Source organism: Phoca vitulina, unplaced genomic scaffold (genome assembly GCF_004348235.1).
Source record: "Phoca vitulina isolate PV1807 unplaced genomic scaffold, GSC_HSeal_1.0 scaffold28, whole genome shotgun sequence".
NCBI lineage: Eukaryota > Metazoa > Chordata > Mammalia > Carnivora > Phocidae > Phoca > Phoca vitulina.
The window spans coordinates 5,100,834-5,118,166 of NW_022589731.1; the positions used below are offsets into that span (position 1 = coordinate 5,100,834).

General features: G+C 41.6%; 1 protein-coding gene across 5 annotated transcripts in view; it reads right to left on the reverse strand.

The window, feature by feature from the left end:
* SORCS1 (sortilin related VPS10 domain containing receptor 1) overlaps positions 1-17,333 on the reverse strand; it is a 502,288-nt gene that overhangs the window by 48,507 nt on the left and 436,448 nt on the right. For all 5 annotated transcript variants that reach the window (XM_032422994.1, XM_032422990.1, XM_032422991.1 and 2 more), the window contains one exon: positions 1,783-1,969. In XM_032422994.1, coding sequence (XP_032278885.1) covers positions 1,783-1,969 — 187 coding nt within the window. The remainder of the gene's footprint in view (positions 1-1,782; positions 1,970-17,333) is intronic.

The window sequence follows — 17,333 nt, forward strand, 5'->3', positions numbered from 1 at the left end:
AGAATGAGAGGCTGCTAGGTAGGCGGCCATGAGAATGAGAGGCTGCTTGGTAGGCGGTCATTCCCAGCAAATGTACTGGCGTTTGTGCCGTAAGTTAGTTTGGCTACCAATAACCAATGTTTGTGATGTATTTCTGAGAGATTTTCTGACCATTCCTTAGTAAGGAAGATTATTTCTTAGTAGGAGGCAACCCCAGAAAGTCCATACAGGACAGCCTGGAGAGGGGAGGGGCCACCATGGCGTCAGAGGGGCCTCTGAAATGTGCCTTGAACCTACGTAGTTGTCTAGCGAGTTGCTTAAGCTCCTTTGGGACAATCTGCAAAGGGGTGGAGGGGACAAGGGCTGCTGGAGACAAGTTCCATCACCCACAGCACTGACAATGACCTCGGGGTTCAAGAGCTGGCATTCCAGAGACAGGTAGACCTGACTCTGAAGCCTGGCTTTGCCAGATAGCAGGTCTGCAATTTCAAATACATTATTCAAGCTCTCTGGCCCCCATTGTTCTTTGTAAAGTAGGGTTTCTAACAGTGCCTACTTCATCAGGTTGTTTTGAGAAGTGAGATCATACATGCAAAGAGCTTGCTTAGCACAAGGCTTGGCGCATAGTAATTGCTTAATAAACTTTAGCTGAAAAGAGGCAAGAGGAGTGTGCAGGCTGTGAATCTGATAAAACTTTGCTTAAACCCAAAGAAGGGAGGATGTGTTTCTTCAAAGCACATTTGTCATGAGTGTGTGGGAGAGAAAGATCAAGAATCACCGATACCGCAGGAATCCTCGGTAATAAACAATCACCCGGGGGATCCCTAAAGAGTCTTGTCCTCCCACTGGACCACAGCAGCTTAAGAAAAAAGGAATCTAGTTGGTATGTTCTGTACGCCGTTTAATGCGCAAGAGGCAGGTGGGAGGCATGGAATATGGCCAGCCTTAACGCTCTTGGCCTAGAATTTAGAATTAATCTGGACAAGGCCATTGGTAAAAGGAGCTGCTTTCATTGTAGAAGGCCAGCACCTTATCCATTAGGTCACTGGGGTTTCACGTAGCTACCTTCATTTTAAAGCAAAGCATTTCTGTGGCAACATAAACATGCCCTAAGCCTGTTTGGGGACACCCACACACCTGCCACCAGGGGCATTCGTGGAGAATGTTTGTCCCACACATAACTTAGGAGCTGTCGTGACCTCATCATACTTATTACACCTTCATATTCCTCGATGGGACAAACGCTTCAACCCTTCTCAATGCAGCTCTTTCCCTCTCTCAACACCACCTTCCCTCTAACACCACACATCACAGACAAAGGCCCAGGAAATGCTTTAAAAAAGGAGCAAAAGTCTAAAAGCGTAATTTACTGTGAGACGTATCATGGGAAGACAAGAATAATCAGATGGGGAGAAATTCCATCACTTGCGCTCATTCTCAATGTATTAGATCGAGCCATATGTGGGGATTGTTTTTAAATGTTTCTAACTTAGAAAAGGACAAACTCATGTGCAATCAAAGAGCTCGGCCAGTGGCCAGACACAGGGGTGCCATGTCAGAGGTGCCTGGAAGAGGCACAGTAAGTGCAATGAGAACAAGTTCAAGCAACACAAATTCTAGGAGTATGCAAGCTCCACTCCCTGACTTTCTTTTTACTTTCTCCCCACTCGGCTCTCTTATCCTCCTTCCCCACCTCCTTAAAGATAACTGGCGAGCTGCTTCTAGACAGGAAGCTCTGGGTTATACTTTAAAAGGGACACGATATTTGAAATAGGTCATAAACCAACAACAGTAATAACATACAAGTTACATGTAAGTACAGGACGGCGCTGTCAGAGCCCAGACTGTTGTCCACCTGCACGGTCACTCGGAAAATGCCCACGTTGTGATAGACGTGCTTGATCCCATCTTCCATGGAGCTGAGGTTGACATAAGACACTGCAATGCCATCACCGAAGTCCACTTGGATGAGTGTCCTCTGGACGTCACCCTGAAAAACAGCCCAACATCAGAGAAGGGGAGTCGGTGCTTGCCGCTTCTGCCCCGGGGGCTGGGGCTTGTCCCCGTCCCTGGGTCCCTGGCTCAGGGCTAACGGCAGACTCTGGCTCCCTCCTGCAGCTGGGAGCATCTGTCTGCATTCGACAGAATCCCTGTGACATTCCCTGGCAGACAGGAGCTTACCAAGATGGATGTTCTCCAAATCTGAAGGGCACCCACCACCAAAAGTTTCAAGGTTTGGAAAACTAAGTCTTTGATAATCCGTTCCAATTGGATATTCAATTTCTCTGAGGGATCTGTTTACACTCTTATCGTCCCCATGAATAAAAGGTGTACACACACAGCTTTTTAAAGATTCAGCCTACCTGACATGGTTACAGACCTCTTCCCTTGTGTCCAGGAACCTGGAATCCTCTTCTTATTCCTGGTTCCCTAACCACGTTAGAGGAAGGATAAAAGACACCTTGCCTCACACCTGATAGGACATTGGGCTCAGTGCTATTATTATTTAAGATAATGACGGTTAATTCTTTTATACTCAGTATTCTGTGCTATAAAAAATGATAATATTTTATTCTTCACAGAATCTTAGCTGGGAGAGAAAAACAGGCCACATTTGTCCATTTTAGTGGTAGGGAAGCTGAAGTCAGGAAAGACTTAATTATCTGTTCAAGGTTAACACAGCTAGTTAGGGGCAGACCTAGGATTTGAACCCATCTCTGTGGACTTGCATTTCATTCATTATAGGTAGATAAAGCACAGATGGTTCCTCCGGGCTTGAATCCCAGGGTGCCATTAGCAAGCCGCATGACTTCATGCAAGTCATTCAGCCTCCTTGGGCTTCGGTTACCTCATCTATGAAATGGGCATAATAATACGTTACTGTCTTCACTCAAGGGGTTGTTATAAGACATGTGAGTTAATTAATCCTCTGTAAAAATCTGGACCAAATCAATGACTGTCAAAACCATGCAGCTGTGAAGGGCGTGCAATCCCCCTTTTACAGCTGGATCGGAATCATACAAATCTAAATTTCCCAGTGGGAGGTAAGAAGAGGGAGGATAAAAGTCTGCTTTCTAAAATTCCAGACCTGTAAGAAAACTGTTTTGGAATAACAGTAGAGATTCTTAAGGAACAAAGTTTCTTAGACCCAACTGACAAAAACCAGCTTCTTTCCCATGCAGCCTATCCTTTATCAAGTTTTTCTTGTTTGTTTTGTTAGCTTTTCCCATTTTAAGGAAAAAAAAAAAAAAAAAAAAAAAAAAAAACCCAGAAACCACACACACACACAAACTCTTTGAACTAAAAAAAAAGTATTTTCGATTAAGTACGGTTCATATGGTATCATATTTTTTGAAAAGGCCAAGTTTAAAATGCTGACATTTAAAAGATTAATTCACAGGGAAAGGAAAAGCAGTTCAAATCCTATGAATCTCTATGACCTACTCTTCTGATCTATGCCCGGCCAAGCATCGTGTGGGGGGCACACAGCAGGGCAGCTAACTCTCAGGGAGGACATGAGCAAGAATTCTCCCCTCGGGAGGGAGAAAGAAACTCCACTCGGAACTACAAGACAAATTATTCACAAGCCCAGACACTGTGCAATTACTTGAATTCCCTTCGCTAATAAATATAAATGTCAACGATTCTTGCTGACTTGTCCTTCATTTGCACAAATCAGACTGGTAAATTTCTCAGTGCTGTTTCTAGTCAGTTCTCCCATGTTTTCTGGATTTTCAACAGAGGTGCTGCCAGCCAATCTTAGGTATGTGCACAGAGGAAGAAACTGCCTTAAAATCTACTCACATCGTTTGGGACAAGTGTCTGAGGGAATTATCAGGAGTAGTTAGGGTTAACTGGGTTAGCCATGAAATAAAACAAGCAATAGAATTTCTGAGAAAGAGAGGGAGGGAGAGATTGAAGACGGAAGGAGAAAGAGGGAGAGAGGGAAAGGGGAGGGAGGGAAAAGAGGGAGAAAGAGAGAAAGTGAGGAGAGAGGGAGAGAGGGAGGAGGGGAGGGAGGGAGGGGCATTGAGATTGAGAGACTGAGAAAGAGAGGTTTAGGGTTCTTTGTGGAGACAGAGTGGGCATCAGGTAAGGGTCACCACTGGCAAGAGCACAGAGGGGAGACTCACATCTCAGCTGATTCTACCTCAGCCCCCATAAGTTATAGCATCTACCCACACACCTGAGAAAAGTCCAACTTGGGCCGGCCTTGCTTGAGTCTCCCAGCCTCGCCCTTTCTGTCTGGTATTCACCACTGTGCTTTTGTAGGCCTGGACTTGGACCTCTTTCAGCGACTTAAAACTCCTCTCAAGTTCTGTCTGGATGTCCACTGTCTTTCATGCTAGTCTTTTGGCCTGAAAGTATTCCTCATTATCCGCTCACGACAATGTTCCCCACATATGTAACAGGTGAAAGAAGGGAGCCACGGTGTTGGGACGGCTCTATCAGTGGGGCTGCCTTCACAGAGGAGTCATGCTTTTAGGGTACTCGGTCAGGTATTAGGAAGATCTCTCTAGCTCTCGCTCTCACTCTCCCTGGTGTGAGTGCAGGCCCCTGGGCTTGGTCCTCTGTACCAGGAGACAGGGGTACCAAGAGGCAAAGGCAGCAGATTTCATCCCTGCTGTTGGAGCTGTGCCCACTCAAGTGGAACATACTAAATGCCATGCTTTTGCCTTCAGAGGCTCTCAGGTGCTTCATAAGCCTAACACAGCTGTCAATGCATCGCTTTGGGGCTCATCAGTCATCAGCCTCTGCCTTCCTTGGGCTGCAATTGCCATCTGAGATGGGGATGCCAAAACTCCTTTCAAAGAATAAGAAACAGGGCAAAGGCAAGGGAGCCTAAGTCCTAGATCACCAGGATTAGGCACACTTGCCCTGCTTTAACTGGCTTTCTGGTCATTCATTCATTCATTCAACCAACCAACCAACTGGCAGATATTTATTGTCTATCTTGTGTCAGGCATGACATGGGAAAATGATGATAAGTAAATTATAACAAACCAAGCAAAACAGATGTGGTCTGGGCTTTCATGAGCATATGGACTACTAAGTGAGACAGATGAAATAATCCCAGATAAATAAAAAGTTTTACAGGGGATGTTATGAAAGAAAGTCCACGGTGTTCTAAGTTGTAGAGTAGGGAGAGGTAGAGAGCTAAAAATCTGATCTGATTGAGAATTTCAAGGAAAGCTTCCCAGAAGAAGTTATATCTGAGCTGAGATGACCTTAAGGAAAGAACTGGGGTGCCTGGGTGGCTCAGTTGTTAAGCATCTGCCTTCGGCTCGGGTCATGATCCCAGGGTCCTGGGATGGAGTCCCGCATCTGGCTCCCTGCTCAGCAGGAAGCCTGCTTCTCCCTCTCCCACTCCCCCTGCTTGTGTTCTCTCTCTCGCTGTGTCTCTCTCTGTCAAATAAATAAAATTAAAAAAAAAAAAAAAAAGAAAAAGAAAAATACCAAACAAAGGACACGAGTGAGTGAGATGGAGGTAAGGAGTCCAGGCAATGGTGACAGAGGGAATCAGCTGTGCAAGGGCCCCGTGGCAGTGGGGGATGGTATAGTCATAGGAAGATGAAGATAAAGACACAGTATGGATCAGAGGAGCAAGATAGTGGAGGAGTAGGAGACCTGGATTTCGTCTGGTCCCAGGAATTCAGCTGGATAGGGATCAAACCATTCTGAACACCTACAAACTCAACAGGAGATCAAAGAAAAGAATAGCAACAACTCTCTGAACAGAAAAGTGACCACTTTCTGGAAGTCATATTCCATCCCTTCATCATATTAACCCTTATTTTTGTACATATGTAAGTTTTTCTTTCTTTAAAATTTTGGAGGCACTTTCTTCTAACAGACCAAAATACACCCAAAATCTAGTGTGTGGCACTGATCTATGCACCAGCCTGATCATATTTGATCATATTCTGTTTTTTTTGTTTTGTTTTTCTTTATTTGTTTTTATCTTTTTCTCTTTTTTTTTTTCTTTTTTCTTTCTTTCCCTCTCTTTTCCCCAGGTTTCAGGTCTTTTCTGATTTGTTTAGTGTATATTTTCTGAGGACATTGTTACCCTGTTAGCATTTTGTTCTCTCATTCATCTATTCTCCTCTGGACAAAATGACAAGACGGAAAAAAATCACCTCAACAAAAAGAACAAGAGGCAGTACCAACTGCCAGGGACCTAATCAATAGGGATATCAGTAAGATGTCAGAACTAGAGTTCAGAATGATGATTTTAAAGATACTAGCTGGGCTTGAAAAAAGCATGGAAGTTATTAGAGAAGCCCTTTCTGGAGAAATAAAAGAACTAAAATCTAACCAAGTCGAAATCAAAAAGGCTATTAATGAGGTGCAATAAAAAATGGAGGCTCTCACTGCTAGGATAAATGAGGCAGAAGAGAGAATTAGCGATATAGAAGACCAAATGATGGAAAATAAAGAAGCTGAGAAAAAGAGAGATAAACAACTACTGGATCACGAGGGCAGAATTCGAGAGATAAGTGCTACCATAAGACGAAATGACATTAGATTAACTGGGATCCCAGAAGAAGAAGAAAGAGAGAGAGGGGCAGAAGGTATATTGGAGCAAATTATAGCAGAGAACTTCCCTAATTTGGGGAAGGAAACAGGCATCAAAATCCCGGAGGCACAGAGAACCCCTCTCAAAATCAATAAAAATAGGTCAACACCCCGACATCTAATAGTAAAACTTACGAGTCTCAGAGACACAGAGAAAATCCTGAAAGCAGCTCGGGACAAGAGATCTGTAACCTACAATGGTAGAAACATTAGATTGGCAACAGACCTATCCACAGAGACCTAGCAGGCCAGAAAGGACTGGCATGATATATTCAGAGCACTAAATGAGAAAAATATGCAGCCAAGAATACTATATCCAGCTAGGCTGTCATTGAAAATAGAAGGAGAGAGAAAAAGCTTCCAGGACAAACAAAAACTAAAGGAATTTGCAAACACGAAACCAGCCCTACAAGAAATCTTGAAAGGGGTCCTCTAAGCAAAGAGAGAGCCTAAAAGTAACATAGACCAGAAAGGAACACAGACAATATACAGTAACGATCACCTTACAGGCAATACAATGGCACTAAATTCCTATCTTTCAATAGTTACCCTGAATGTAAATGGGATAAATGCCCCAATCAAAAGACACAGGCTATCAGATTGGATTAAAAAAAAAAAAAAACAAGACCCATTGATACGCTGTCTGCAAGAGACTCATTTGAGATCCAAAGACACCCCCAGATTGAAAGTGAGGGGGTGGAAAACCATTTACCATGCTAATGGACACCAAAAGAAAGCTGGGGTGGCAATCCTTATATCAGACAAATTAGATTTTAAACCAAAGACTATAATAAGAGATGAGGAAGGACACTATATCCTACTTAAAGGGTCTATCCAACAAGAGGATCTAACAACTGTAAAAATCCATGCCCCTACATGGGAGCAGCCAATTAATAACAAAAGCAAAGAAACACATTGACAACAATACAATAATAGTAGGGGACTTGAACACCCCGCTCACTGAAATGGACAGATCATCTAAGCAAAAGATCAACAAGGAAATAAAGACTTTAAATGACACACTAGACCAAATGGACTTCACAGATATATTCAGAACATTCCATCCCAAAGCAACAGAATACACATTCTACTCTACTGCCCATGGAACATTCTCCAGAATAGATCACATCCTAGGTCACAAATCAGGTCTCAACCAGTACGAAAAGATTGGAATCATTCCCTGCCTATTTTCAGACCACAATGCTTTGAAACTAGAACTCAATCACAAGAGGAAAGTCGGAAAGAACTCAAGTACATGGAGGCTAAAGAGCATCCTACTAAAGAATGAATGGGTCAACCAGGAAATTAAAGAAGAATTAAAAAAATGCATGGAAACCAATGAAAATGAAAACACAACTGTTCAAAATCTTTAGGATGCACCAAAGGCGGTCCTAAGAAGAAAGTATATAGCAACATAAGCCTTTCTCAAGAAACAAGAAAGGTCTCAAAAACACAACCTAACCCTACACCTGAAGGAGCTGGAGAGAGAACAGCAAATAAAGCCTAAACCCAGCAGGGGAAGAGAGATAATAAAGATCAGAGCAGAAATCAATGAAATAGAAACCAAAGGAACAGTAGAACAGATCAACGAAACTAGGAGCTGGTTCTTTGAAAGAATTAACAAGATTGATAAACCCCTGGCCAGACTTATCAAAAAGAAAAGAGAAATGACCCAAATAAATAAAATCATGAATGAAAGAGGAGAGATCACAACCAACACCAAAGAAATACAATTATAAGAACATATTATGAGCAACTCTATGCCAGCAAATTAGATAATCTGGAAGAAATGGATGCATTCCTAGAGAGGTATCAACTACCAAAACTGAACCAGGAAGAAATAGAAAACCTGATATAACCACCAAGGAAATTGAAGCAGTCATCAAAAATCTCCCAACAAACAAAAGCTCAGGGCCAGATGGCTTCCCAGGGGAATTCTACCAAACATTTAAAGAATTAATACCTATTCTTCTGAAACTGTTCCAAAAAATAGAAATGGAAGGAAAATTTCCAAACTCGTTTTATGAGGCCACCATTACCTTGATCCCCAAACCAGACAAAGACCCCATCAAAAAGGATAATTACAAACCAATATCCTTGATGAACACGGATGCAAAAATTGTCACCAAAATACTAGCCAATAGGATCCAACAGTACATTAAAAGGATTATTCAGCACGACCAACTGGGATTTATCCCTGGGCTGCAAGGTTGGTTCAACATCTGCAAATCAATCAATGTGATACAATACATTAATAAAAGAAAGAACAAGAACTGTATGATCCTCTCAATAGATGCAGAAAAAGCATTTGACAAAGTACAGCATCCTTTCTTGATCAAAACTCTTCAGAGTATAGGGATAGAGGGTACATACTTCAATATCATAAAAGCCATCTATGAAAAACCCACAGCGAATATCATTCTCAATGGGGAAAAACTGAGAGCTTTCCCCCTAAGGTCAGGAACACGGCAGGGATGTCCACTATCACCACTGCTATTCAACCTAGTATTAGAAGTCCTAGCCACAACAATCAGACAACAAAAAGAAATAAAAGGCATCCAAATCGGCAAAGAAGAAGTCAAACTCTCACTCTTTGCAGATGATATGATACTTTATGTGGAAAACCCAAAAGACTCCACCCCAAAACTGCTAGAACTCATACAGGAATTCAGTCAAGTGGCAGGATACAAAATCAATGCACAGAAATCAGTGGCATTCCTATACACCACCAACAAGACAGAAGAAAGAGAAATTAAGGAGTTGATCCCATTTACAATTGCACCCAAAACCATAAGAAACCTAGGAATAAACCTAACCAAAGAGGCAAAGAACCTGTACTCAGAAAACTATAAAATACTCATGAAAGAAATTGAGGAAGACACAAAGAAATGGAAAAACGTTCCATGCTCATGGATTGGAAGAACAAATACTGTGAAGATGTCAATGCTACCTAGAGCAATCTGCACATTCAATGCAATCCCCATGAAAATACCATCAACTTTTTTCAAAGAAGTGGAACAAATAATCCTAAAATTTGTATGGAATCAGAAAAGACCCCAAATAGCCAGAGGAAACAAATTCAAAAAGATCACTCTGGTTGCAATATGGAGGGTGAATTGGAAGGAGGCCCAAGGATTCTGGGAGGTTAATTAGGGGGTAGCTCAGGGTAGATGACGGTAGATTGAAATATGAGTTGCAACAGGAAATTACATGTACCTTCCTATCAAAATTAACTCCCATAGTTGATTGGTTTTAAAACCAATGAATCTCAGATTTTGACATCATCACCTCTTGTAGAAATTAAGAGAAAAAAGCGCTGATGCCCAGCTACCACCCAAGACTCCCATCTTGACTCAGGCCCTCCTGGGAAGATGCTCGGTTGGTCCTGCTGTGGTCTGAGAAGGTCCACAGCAGATGCTGGACTGCACCAAAGGTTAAGGCCCTTGGGATTGGATTGTTGAATATTAGGTTTTCTCATCATTTAATCCATCTGAAGATGAGGACAACCCAGTACAAGCTGATGCTATTCTCATTCCATTTTGGTATGGGGGTGAACCTTTCCCAGGAGCTTTTAGGATTAGTGTGAAAGGTGCATCAATAAAAGCCAGGAATGAAAGAACTAAACTCGTCTTTAAGTGACTGAAGCACAACTACAAACAAAAGTTCTAAAGTGTACGTAGTCAAGATTCATTAACCTCTGCAGGAAAGCGAGTGGCTGGATAATACATGAGTAGTTTGTATAAAGTCCTAGGTGCTGAGATGTGTCCTTATTGGCTGTATCCTCACTACCTAACATAGTGCCTGCAGGTCACTCTTTTCCTTTCAATATGTTTTTGAATACTGTGCATCTGCTTGCTCATGGAAGTGCTTTCTTATATATTATCTCAGTTGGCTGTTAGGACTCCAGGGAGAGAGCAAGGGCAGATGTGCTTTGATTTGCTCCCCCAGGAGAACTGGGACATAGAGAGGTTAAGTAAGATGCCTGGAGTCCCATCGCTCATGAGACTGAAGGAAGGGTTTAAGATGATCTGTGGTTTAACTTTATCCATGCAGCTCAGTTCTTGGTGAAGCTTCTTTAATTGAAAGTTACTTTTAATGCCTTTCAGAGTTACAGAAAGGTGAAAACAAAGGCAAGGTATCGGTTTCTTTTCTTGTTAGGCTCCATCCCTGGCTTTGACTCTTTCCCCCTCTGACAACAGCTTTGCTTAGAAGTGGAAAGATGGATTAGCATGAACACCATACTGCATTCTGACGTCTTCCCGCTGGTGAAACGGTATTGTGTGCAAGCCATAAAGAAGATAGAGAAGGGGCGCCTGGGTGGCTCAGTCGTTAAGCGTCTGCCTTCGGCTCAGGTCATGATCCCAGGGTCCTGGGATCGAGTCCCACATCGGGCTCCCTGCTCTGCGGGAAGCCTGCTTCTCCCTCTCCCACTCCCCCTGCTTGCGTTCCTGCTCTCGCTATCTCTCTCTCTGTCAAATAAATAAATAAAATCTTTAAAAAAAAAAAAAAAAAAAAGAAGATAGAGAATATGGGGAACAATAGGTATTCATAACTCAGTAGTCAGGAAAATGCACTGTATAATTGAGAGTTACTTCCATTTAATAAATCACAAGTCATCATTCCTGAAATGGCTCCTAGGCTGGCAAATATCTAGGCTACCGTATAACATTTTTTAGACCTACTGCCCTTTCGTCACCTGTTCTGATACAGATACAGAACTGAGAATATTATCAAAAGATGTGCCCAAGAAAAGCACAAAAGCCATATGAAATCCATATGGGGATTCTCCAAGGGCATTACTGACTTCGGTAATAGAAAAACAAATATATCAAATGGCCACTAAGGAGCCAAGATTAACCTGAGCAATGGAAGGTGTGTGAACCTATCAGAGTTCCTGCAACATGGCTTGAGAGAAAAATGGGAAAACAAATGCTATAGTAACTCAATACTGACAGCCTCATCCAAAAATGAGACTCCAAGACACTCCTGAAGGCATTATAGACTCACTGCAGATAGGAACTGGGCTCATATGTCAGAGCCTGGCCCCTGCAAAGCTTGCCTCAGGCTTCCCTGGAATTCAGTGTTGAAAGTGATCTTAAAGTTCATGTAGCAAAAACTATGTTGTAGAGAACTGACTTTAGTATAACCCATTTTTTGTCAAAAACAAAAACACAGCAGATAACAGGGTATGTACTGCATATGCGTGTGTCTGTATGAGCATAAAGGTGCTGGCAAATATAATCCAGTCTGTTAACACTGATTCCCCCCGGGGAGGTGGGGGCAGAGAGAGACCAGCATTTAGGATTAAAAGAGGGAGGGAGTAAATGAGGGGAAGTAGAGAGTTCACCAAATTTAAATGGGGGGGGGTGGAGTATGGTATAACACAAGCAACAAGGCAAAACACAACATTCTATTTCTACCATTACTGTAAATCAATATTTAAATATTGATTAAGTATATGAGATATAACCAGAAGGTAACACAAATTGATAACAGATTGATGATGGAATACAACCAACTTTGGTCTTAGATTTCTGTTCTTTTTAATGCTCTTTTGACCACACAGTAAGATTTAAAAAAAAAAAAAAATGATTAAGCAGCATTGAATGACAGAAACAAAAATTAGATATTTCAGCCCTTTCTTTTTAAGGCTAAGAATATTTAGTAGAGTGGGGAGCACGAAATAACAGTAACCTGCCTGTGCTTTGCATACCCTATTCCAGGTAGGTTTAGTTAGACTCAGGTTAGTGGAGTCTCGACAAGAAAAAGGAAAGGAGAGGACTATGGTACAATGAGCTTTCAAAGAAGAGATTTTTGTCAGCTGGTAGAAGTAAGTTCATGGGGAGAAGTGCTATCCACCTTGGGCTTATTCAATAAGAGTGAACTATGACACATGAATTCTAATATAAAGTATGCAAGATTGTTCTAGAACATATCCTTGTGGTCACTAGGAGAAAAGAGAACATTTCTTGAGAGTTTATTGTGGCAGAAATAATAACTGTTCTCTATATAGTATCTCATTTAATCTTCGACCCTAAAAGACTGCTAAAATTTGCCAAAGACTAGTTTGAACCAAGCTCTCCTTAACTCCAAGTTGAGCACTTCTACTATCTTATTGTGCTCATTCCCGGTGGGTGCTCTTGAAGAATGTATTCACTCATACGTGAAACCAGAAAGCTTTTGTAAGCTTCAGTAACTAAAACCTTTTAGAGAAATGCCAACATGGATCAAATTCTTCATTAAGTAGTGATGTAAGAGGAGCCCGGTGTAATATGCCAGGCTCTATAAAATACTATGGGAGCTGCAAAGCCTGTTTGGGGAGACCCTGCCAATGTGAATATTCAACCAAGAGTGAAAGGTCTCTAAGCAAGAATCAACTGCTATAACTGTCGAGCCTGTCCTTTTATAATGGTAAACTGAGTCCTTCCAGCACAGACAACACCAGTCTATGACAAGAGGTAGTTGCAAATGCCCTATCTCCTGTTCCTAAGCAAGTCTTGGTTCTCTCTGGTATCCTTTTTAAGAGGTGCTACCATTGCTGAAAGCTGAGGTTGCCTCACTAGATCAGCTGGGAAAGCATTTCCTGAATATTTGGTTCAATTCATGCTTTATGGTTTTCTCTTCAGCTTCAAAACTGAGGTCTGGACGCAATCCCAAGATATGAAGATACTGGCATAACTGCAAATTACAGAGTCAGCTTCTCCCCTTGTCTATTCAGAGATGGTTATCTAGAGTACAGGTGCTTCTCTGAAGATGCTGACCCCCGCACCTCTTGAAAGAAAAGGCAGCAGTGGACTTGGATACTCTGACCTGGAGGAAGAACATTCACACCAGTGAGGAGGGCAGTGCATGCATGGGGTTTTAGATTTCACCAGAGAACTCAGGTCTGACAAGGTCAGTGATGCCAGAAGACCAGATTACGGATCCACCAAACCATTTGTCTGGATACATATTTCACCCTCTTTAGGATGAAATGCAGATGGCTCAGCCCTTCCCTGAGAACTCTGAGCCTTGGGACTGATCTCACTAAATATCCAAATACTTCTGGATCTAACACTCAGACCAAGAATTTCCAACTGGAACATCACTAAATGGTTTAATCCTTCACTTGCAAATGAGCCACAGCACCATGTGTTTGAATGAACAGCAAATTTCCACATTCCCTTTTTATGTCTTCTGTACTAGGTGTCTGGCTTAGAATGGAACAGAATACCATAAGGCTGGAGGAACATTTGGCTTGTGTAAGCAAATAAATAACTGTAAGCCGAGGTCTCTTTACTCCATCTAGACACTGTGGTAGAAAGAGGTCAGAACCTTGACCCATTATGTTTTGAAAATACTTTTTAGGTAATAAAGGACATTACTACACTGTTACCACTACATGGTGGTTTTAGGAATTAGCTCCGCAGGCTTTGGTAGGAAAACTATGGTGCCACCAAATAATAAAAATCATAAAGATGTTTTTGAATGACTTTGAAAATCACTCTAAAAGTAAAACATTCAGGTATGTAATAAGAACAAAATTATGCTTTTTAAAAAAAGTGGTAAGATGGCTTTAGGAATAAACCTATGCAATGGGTTTTTCCTAGTAGCAAAATATGTAATAGAAATATGTTAGCTCAATTAGAAGAACGAAGAAAAAAAAGAGAAAGCCATGAAAAATTTATAAAGACAATGTAGGAAACACATAAAATGAGGAAAAAGAAAATTCAAATTGCTCATAATCCTACTACCCAGAGAGATCAACATTAGATTGGTAAATGCCATACTAGCCGATGAGAAGCACATGAACACATACATACACACACACAAAATACTGGAATCATTACACTGTTTTATGTTATGCTTTCAAAATTTCTAAATAGCTTTCAAAACTTTTATATCTAGCATTATATATTATTGCTAGGCTTAACCAAGTCATAAGATCTTATCTATGAGATGGATATATGATTTCTTGCCCTGGATGTTACTTTGTCACTTTTCCAGATTATTAGGTTCTTGAGAGATCTAAGTGATGTTACAGAGCCCTACAGAGGCACTGTATGGGCAGGGGCCCTACAGAAGTCAGGCAGTAACCTGGGAGGTACATGCCCTTTGACATGCAATTTATATTTCAACCTCAATTTCTTTTCTTATAAAGATAGGCAGAATGATCATGATCCTAATCATCAAATCTAGTGTAGAGGACCAGCTATTTTTAAATTCTATCATTCTTGCTATGGGCATTATTGAAGATCCACTCATATTCCAGCATCCCTTCAGGCTGCTAAAGTGATCTCAGCTCTCAGGTGAAGAAGGAGAGCTTATTCAAGTGCTGTTGGTCATAGGGTAGAGACTTTCCATTGCACATCAATGGTGGGTCACCCTAAGGAACGAGCTGATAAGGCTGCGAGTCATGGAATAGGCAAAGCGCAAAGCCAGAAACCTGAGGAAGTTAGACACTTGGGCAAAACTTGTATGGTTGGGTGAAGTTCTCACATTCAGGGGTGGTGGCCACCCATGGGGAAGAAATGGGGCGCCACTGTTGCAGGGCCTAAAGCAGACAAGCTGAGAGACTGAAAATCTATCTGAAGACTATTTCCTACATGAAAACTATGACCCCAGTTGTTGGGATGTGCACTGAACTGAAACTCTCAGTAATGAGCCGGGTATCACTCTTTGCTTATCAAGGCAGAATGAAGTTCTTTGCAAATACCGATTCCCTGAAACTCTAAAGAAGAGCAACACCCCAACCTTTGTGAACCAGAACCGAGGAAGGAAAATTGGAGCCTTAGGAAGAGTTGCTAACTAAGCCAAGCTGAACTTCAGATGCTAGGCCTCCGGCTAAAGACAACCTATATTGCCCGCCTCATTTCCCTCTTTTCCTTTGTAACTTGAAGCCGCAAGGTATAAGAAATGAAGTGGCTCAGTTACCTTGCTCGAGTCAAAGAGAATAAAGCTGAATGGAGTAAGGAATAATACATGAGAAAGCCTTTTAAGTCTCCACGGCTCATTGAAATCAGCTCCTGTTTGTGTGGAAGGAGAAAACAGCTGAGGCTTCTGAGTCAGATCTGGGCTGGCTTAGAAAACAGACACCTGCCCAGACTTACCAGTGCCTGTGAACTCTTTGTGCCATTACTAAAAGCCCCAATTTTTCCCCAGATGAAAAAGTAGGTCAAATTCTTTTATGAATTCAACAAATGAGGGTCTCACAGCAAATTTTATCAAGAGTCATCTTCTCTGCCATCCGATGGCTGGCAGCATCCTGCAATATTTATGAAGTGTTATTACGCTGTGGTTACTTTTATGCTGCCCATAAGTCTTTCAATGTATGTGAAATTACAGATCATTGAAATCCATTTAATGAGGACACAGCCTTCACGTTTTGGAGTTAAATCTCACAGAAGAAGTTATAATCATGAATTTTCCTTATTAAGTTCCAGTCTTTGTATGTAAATTGAAGTATTAAGACAATGAGATACAGATCAAAGTTTTAATTTTAGTCCCTTGCCTCAGATTTAATTTAAAAGTCTTAAATTATGCAGCGAATTGCATCTCTTTATTCTTACAGCTGTTTAAAACAGATTTAATTATCTTCAGTAACATGCAGACACTACTTCTGCCTAGCAGTCCTCTCAAATGAATGCCTTCCAAATCGGTTTTGTTGAGTTCTTAAGACTGATTAGGCCCTTTGCCATCCATCCTGTGCCTTCAGGTCCTCACATTGGATTTCTCCATGAAGCCTAGTTATTGCACTGAAAGTCTATAGGCTCATTAGGTGCTCATTAGTGGTCCAGAGAACATTCATCTTCAGCAAGTCTCCAGACAGAGAGATGCCACCCCTCATTGGATACCTGGCTCTCAGTGCAAAATACTTTCAATCGGCTTCCTAAAATTCAGGTGTACCAGGAAAATGTTTGGCTAGGTAGATATACCTTTACGGACACTTCCTCTCCCCTCTTGGTTGGTTTCTGGATCAACTGTCCTTTGTTTCCTCAAGGAAACAGTGATGCATAAATGCAGAGGGTGTGCATGTGTGTGTACACGTGTTCTTGGATCAGCCACGACGAGGGAGTCTGGGATGGAAGAAATACGGTCTCCTTTGCCTTGTTGCTTCTGATGAAGGTTCCTTCATTACGGTACATTGGGAGAGAACCCTGAAAACAGCAGGGATGCAGTTCTTGACAATGGGGCTTTTCATAAGCTTCTACAGCCTTATGTGGTCCTGAGTAACAGGTGTGAGCCAAGCTTTGGGATTTTGAAGGAGCTATTTCTGTCTCTTAGAATTGGAGGGTGGCCTCACATGCTATTTGTAGGAAAGGATTCCATTTCTTGCCTATGTCAAATCGGCAAAATTTTGACTCGGTTACATACTATTGTGCATGGAGTTACGAGCTAGCATCAGTGTATCTAGCCTTTGATTATCTTCCGGCAATAAGAAGTTCTCTTCTTTGCTCTGATTTTAGCAAGGTTTTCATTGATATCCTTATGTTAGAATTAGGACATGCATTAGTATAGAATAAAGGAAGGAATTTAGATTTCAGATGAAGACTTTAACATGTTTTGGATGTTATTCAAATTTTAAGAGTCTTTTCCTTTTAAGTTCGGGCTTTATCTCTACACTCCTTGGGGAAGCCTATCCAAATCCACACACATTTATTGAGTTCCTATCAATGTGTTAGGCACAGTGAGAAGAGATGATAGGGCTGGGACCAGGCATGGCATGATTTGTATCTTAATGATATTTATAATGTAATCGGGGCAGCCAAAAATACTGTTACAATATAATGCAGTAAATT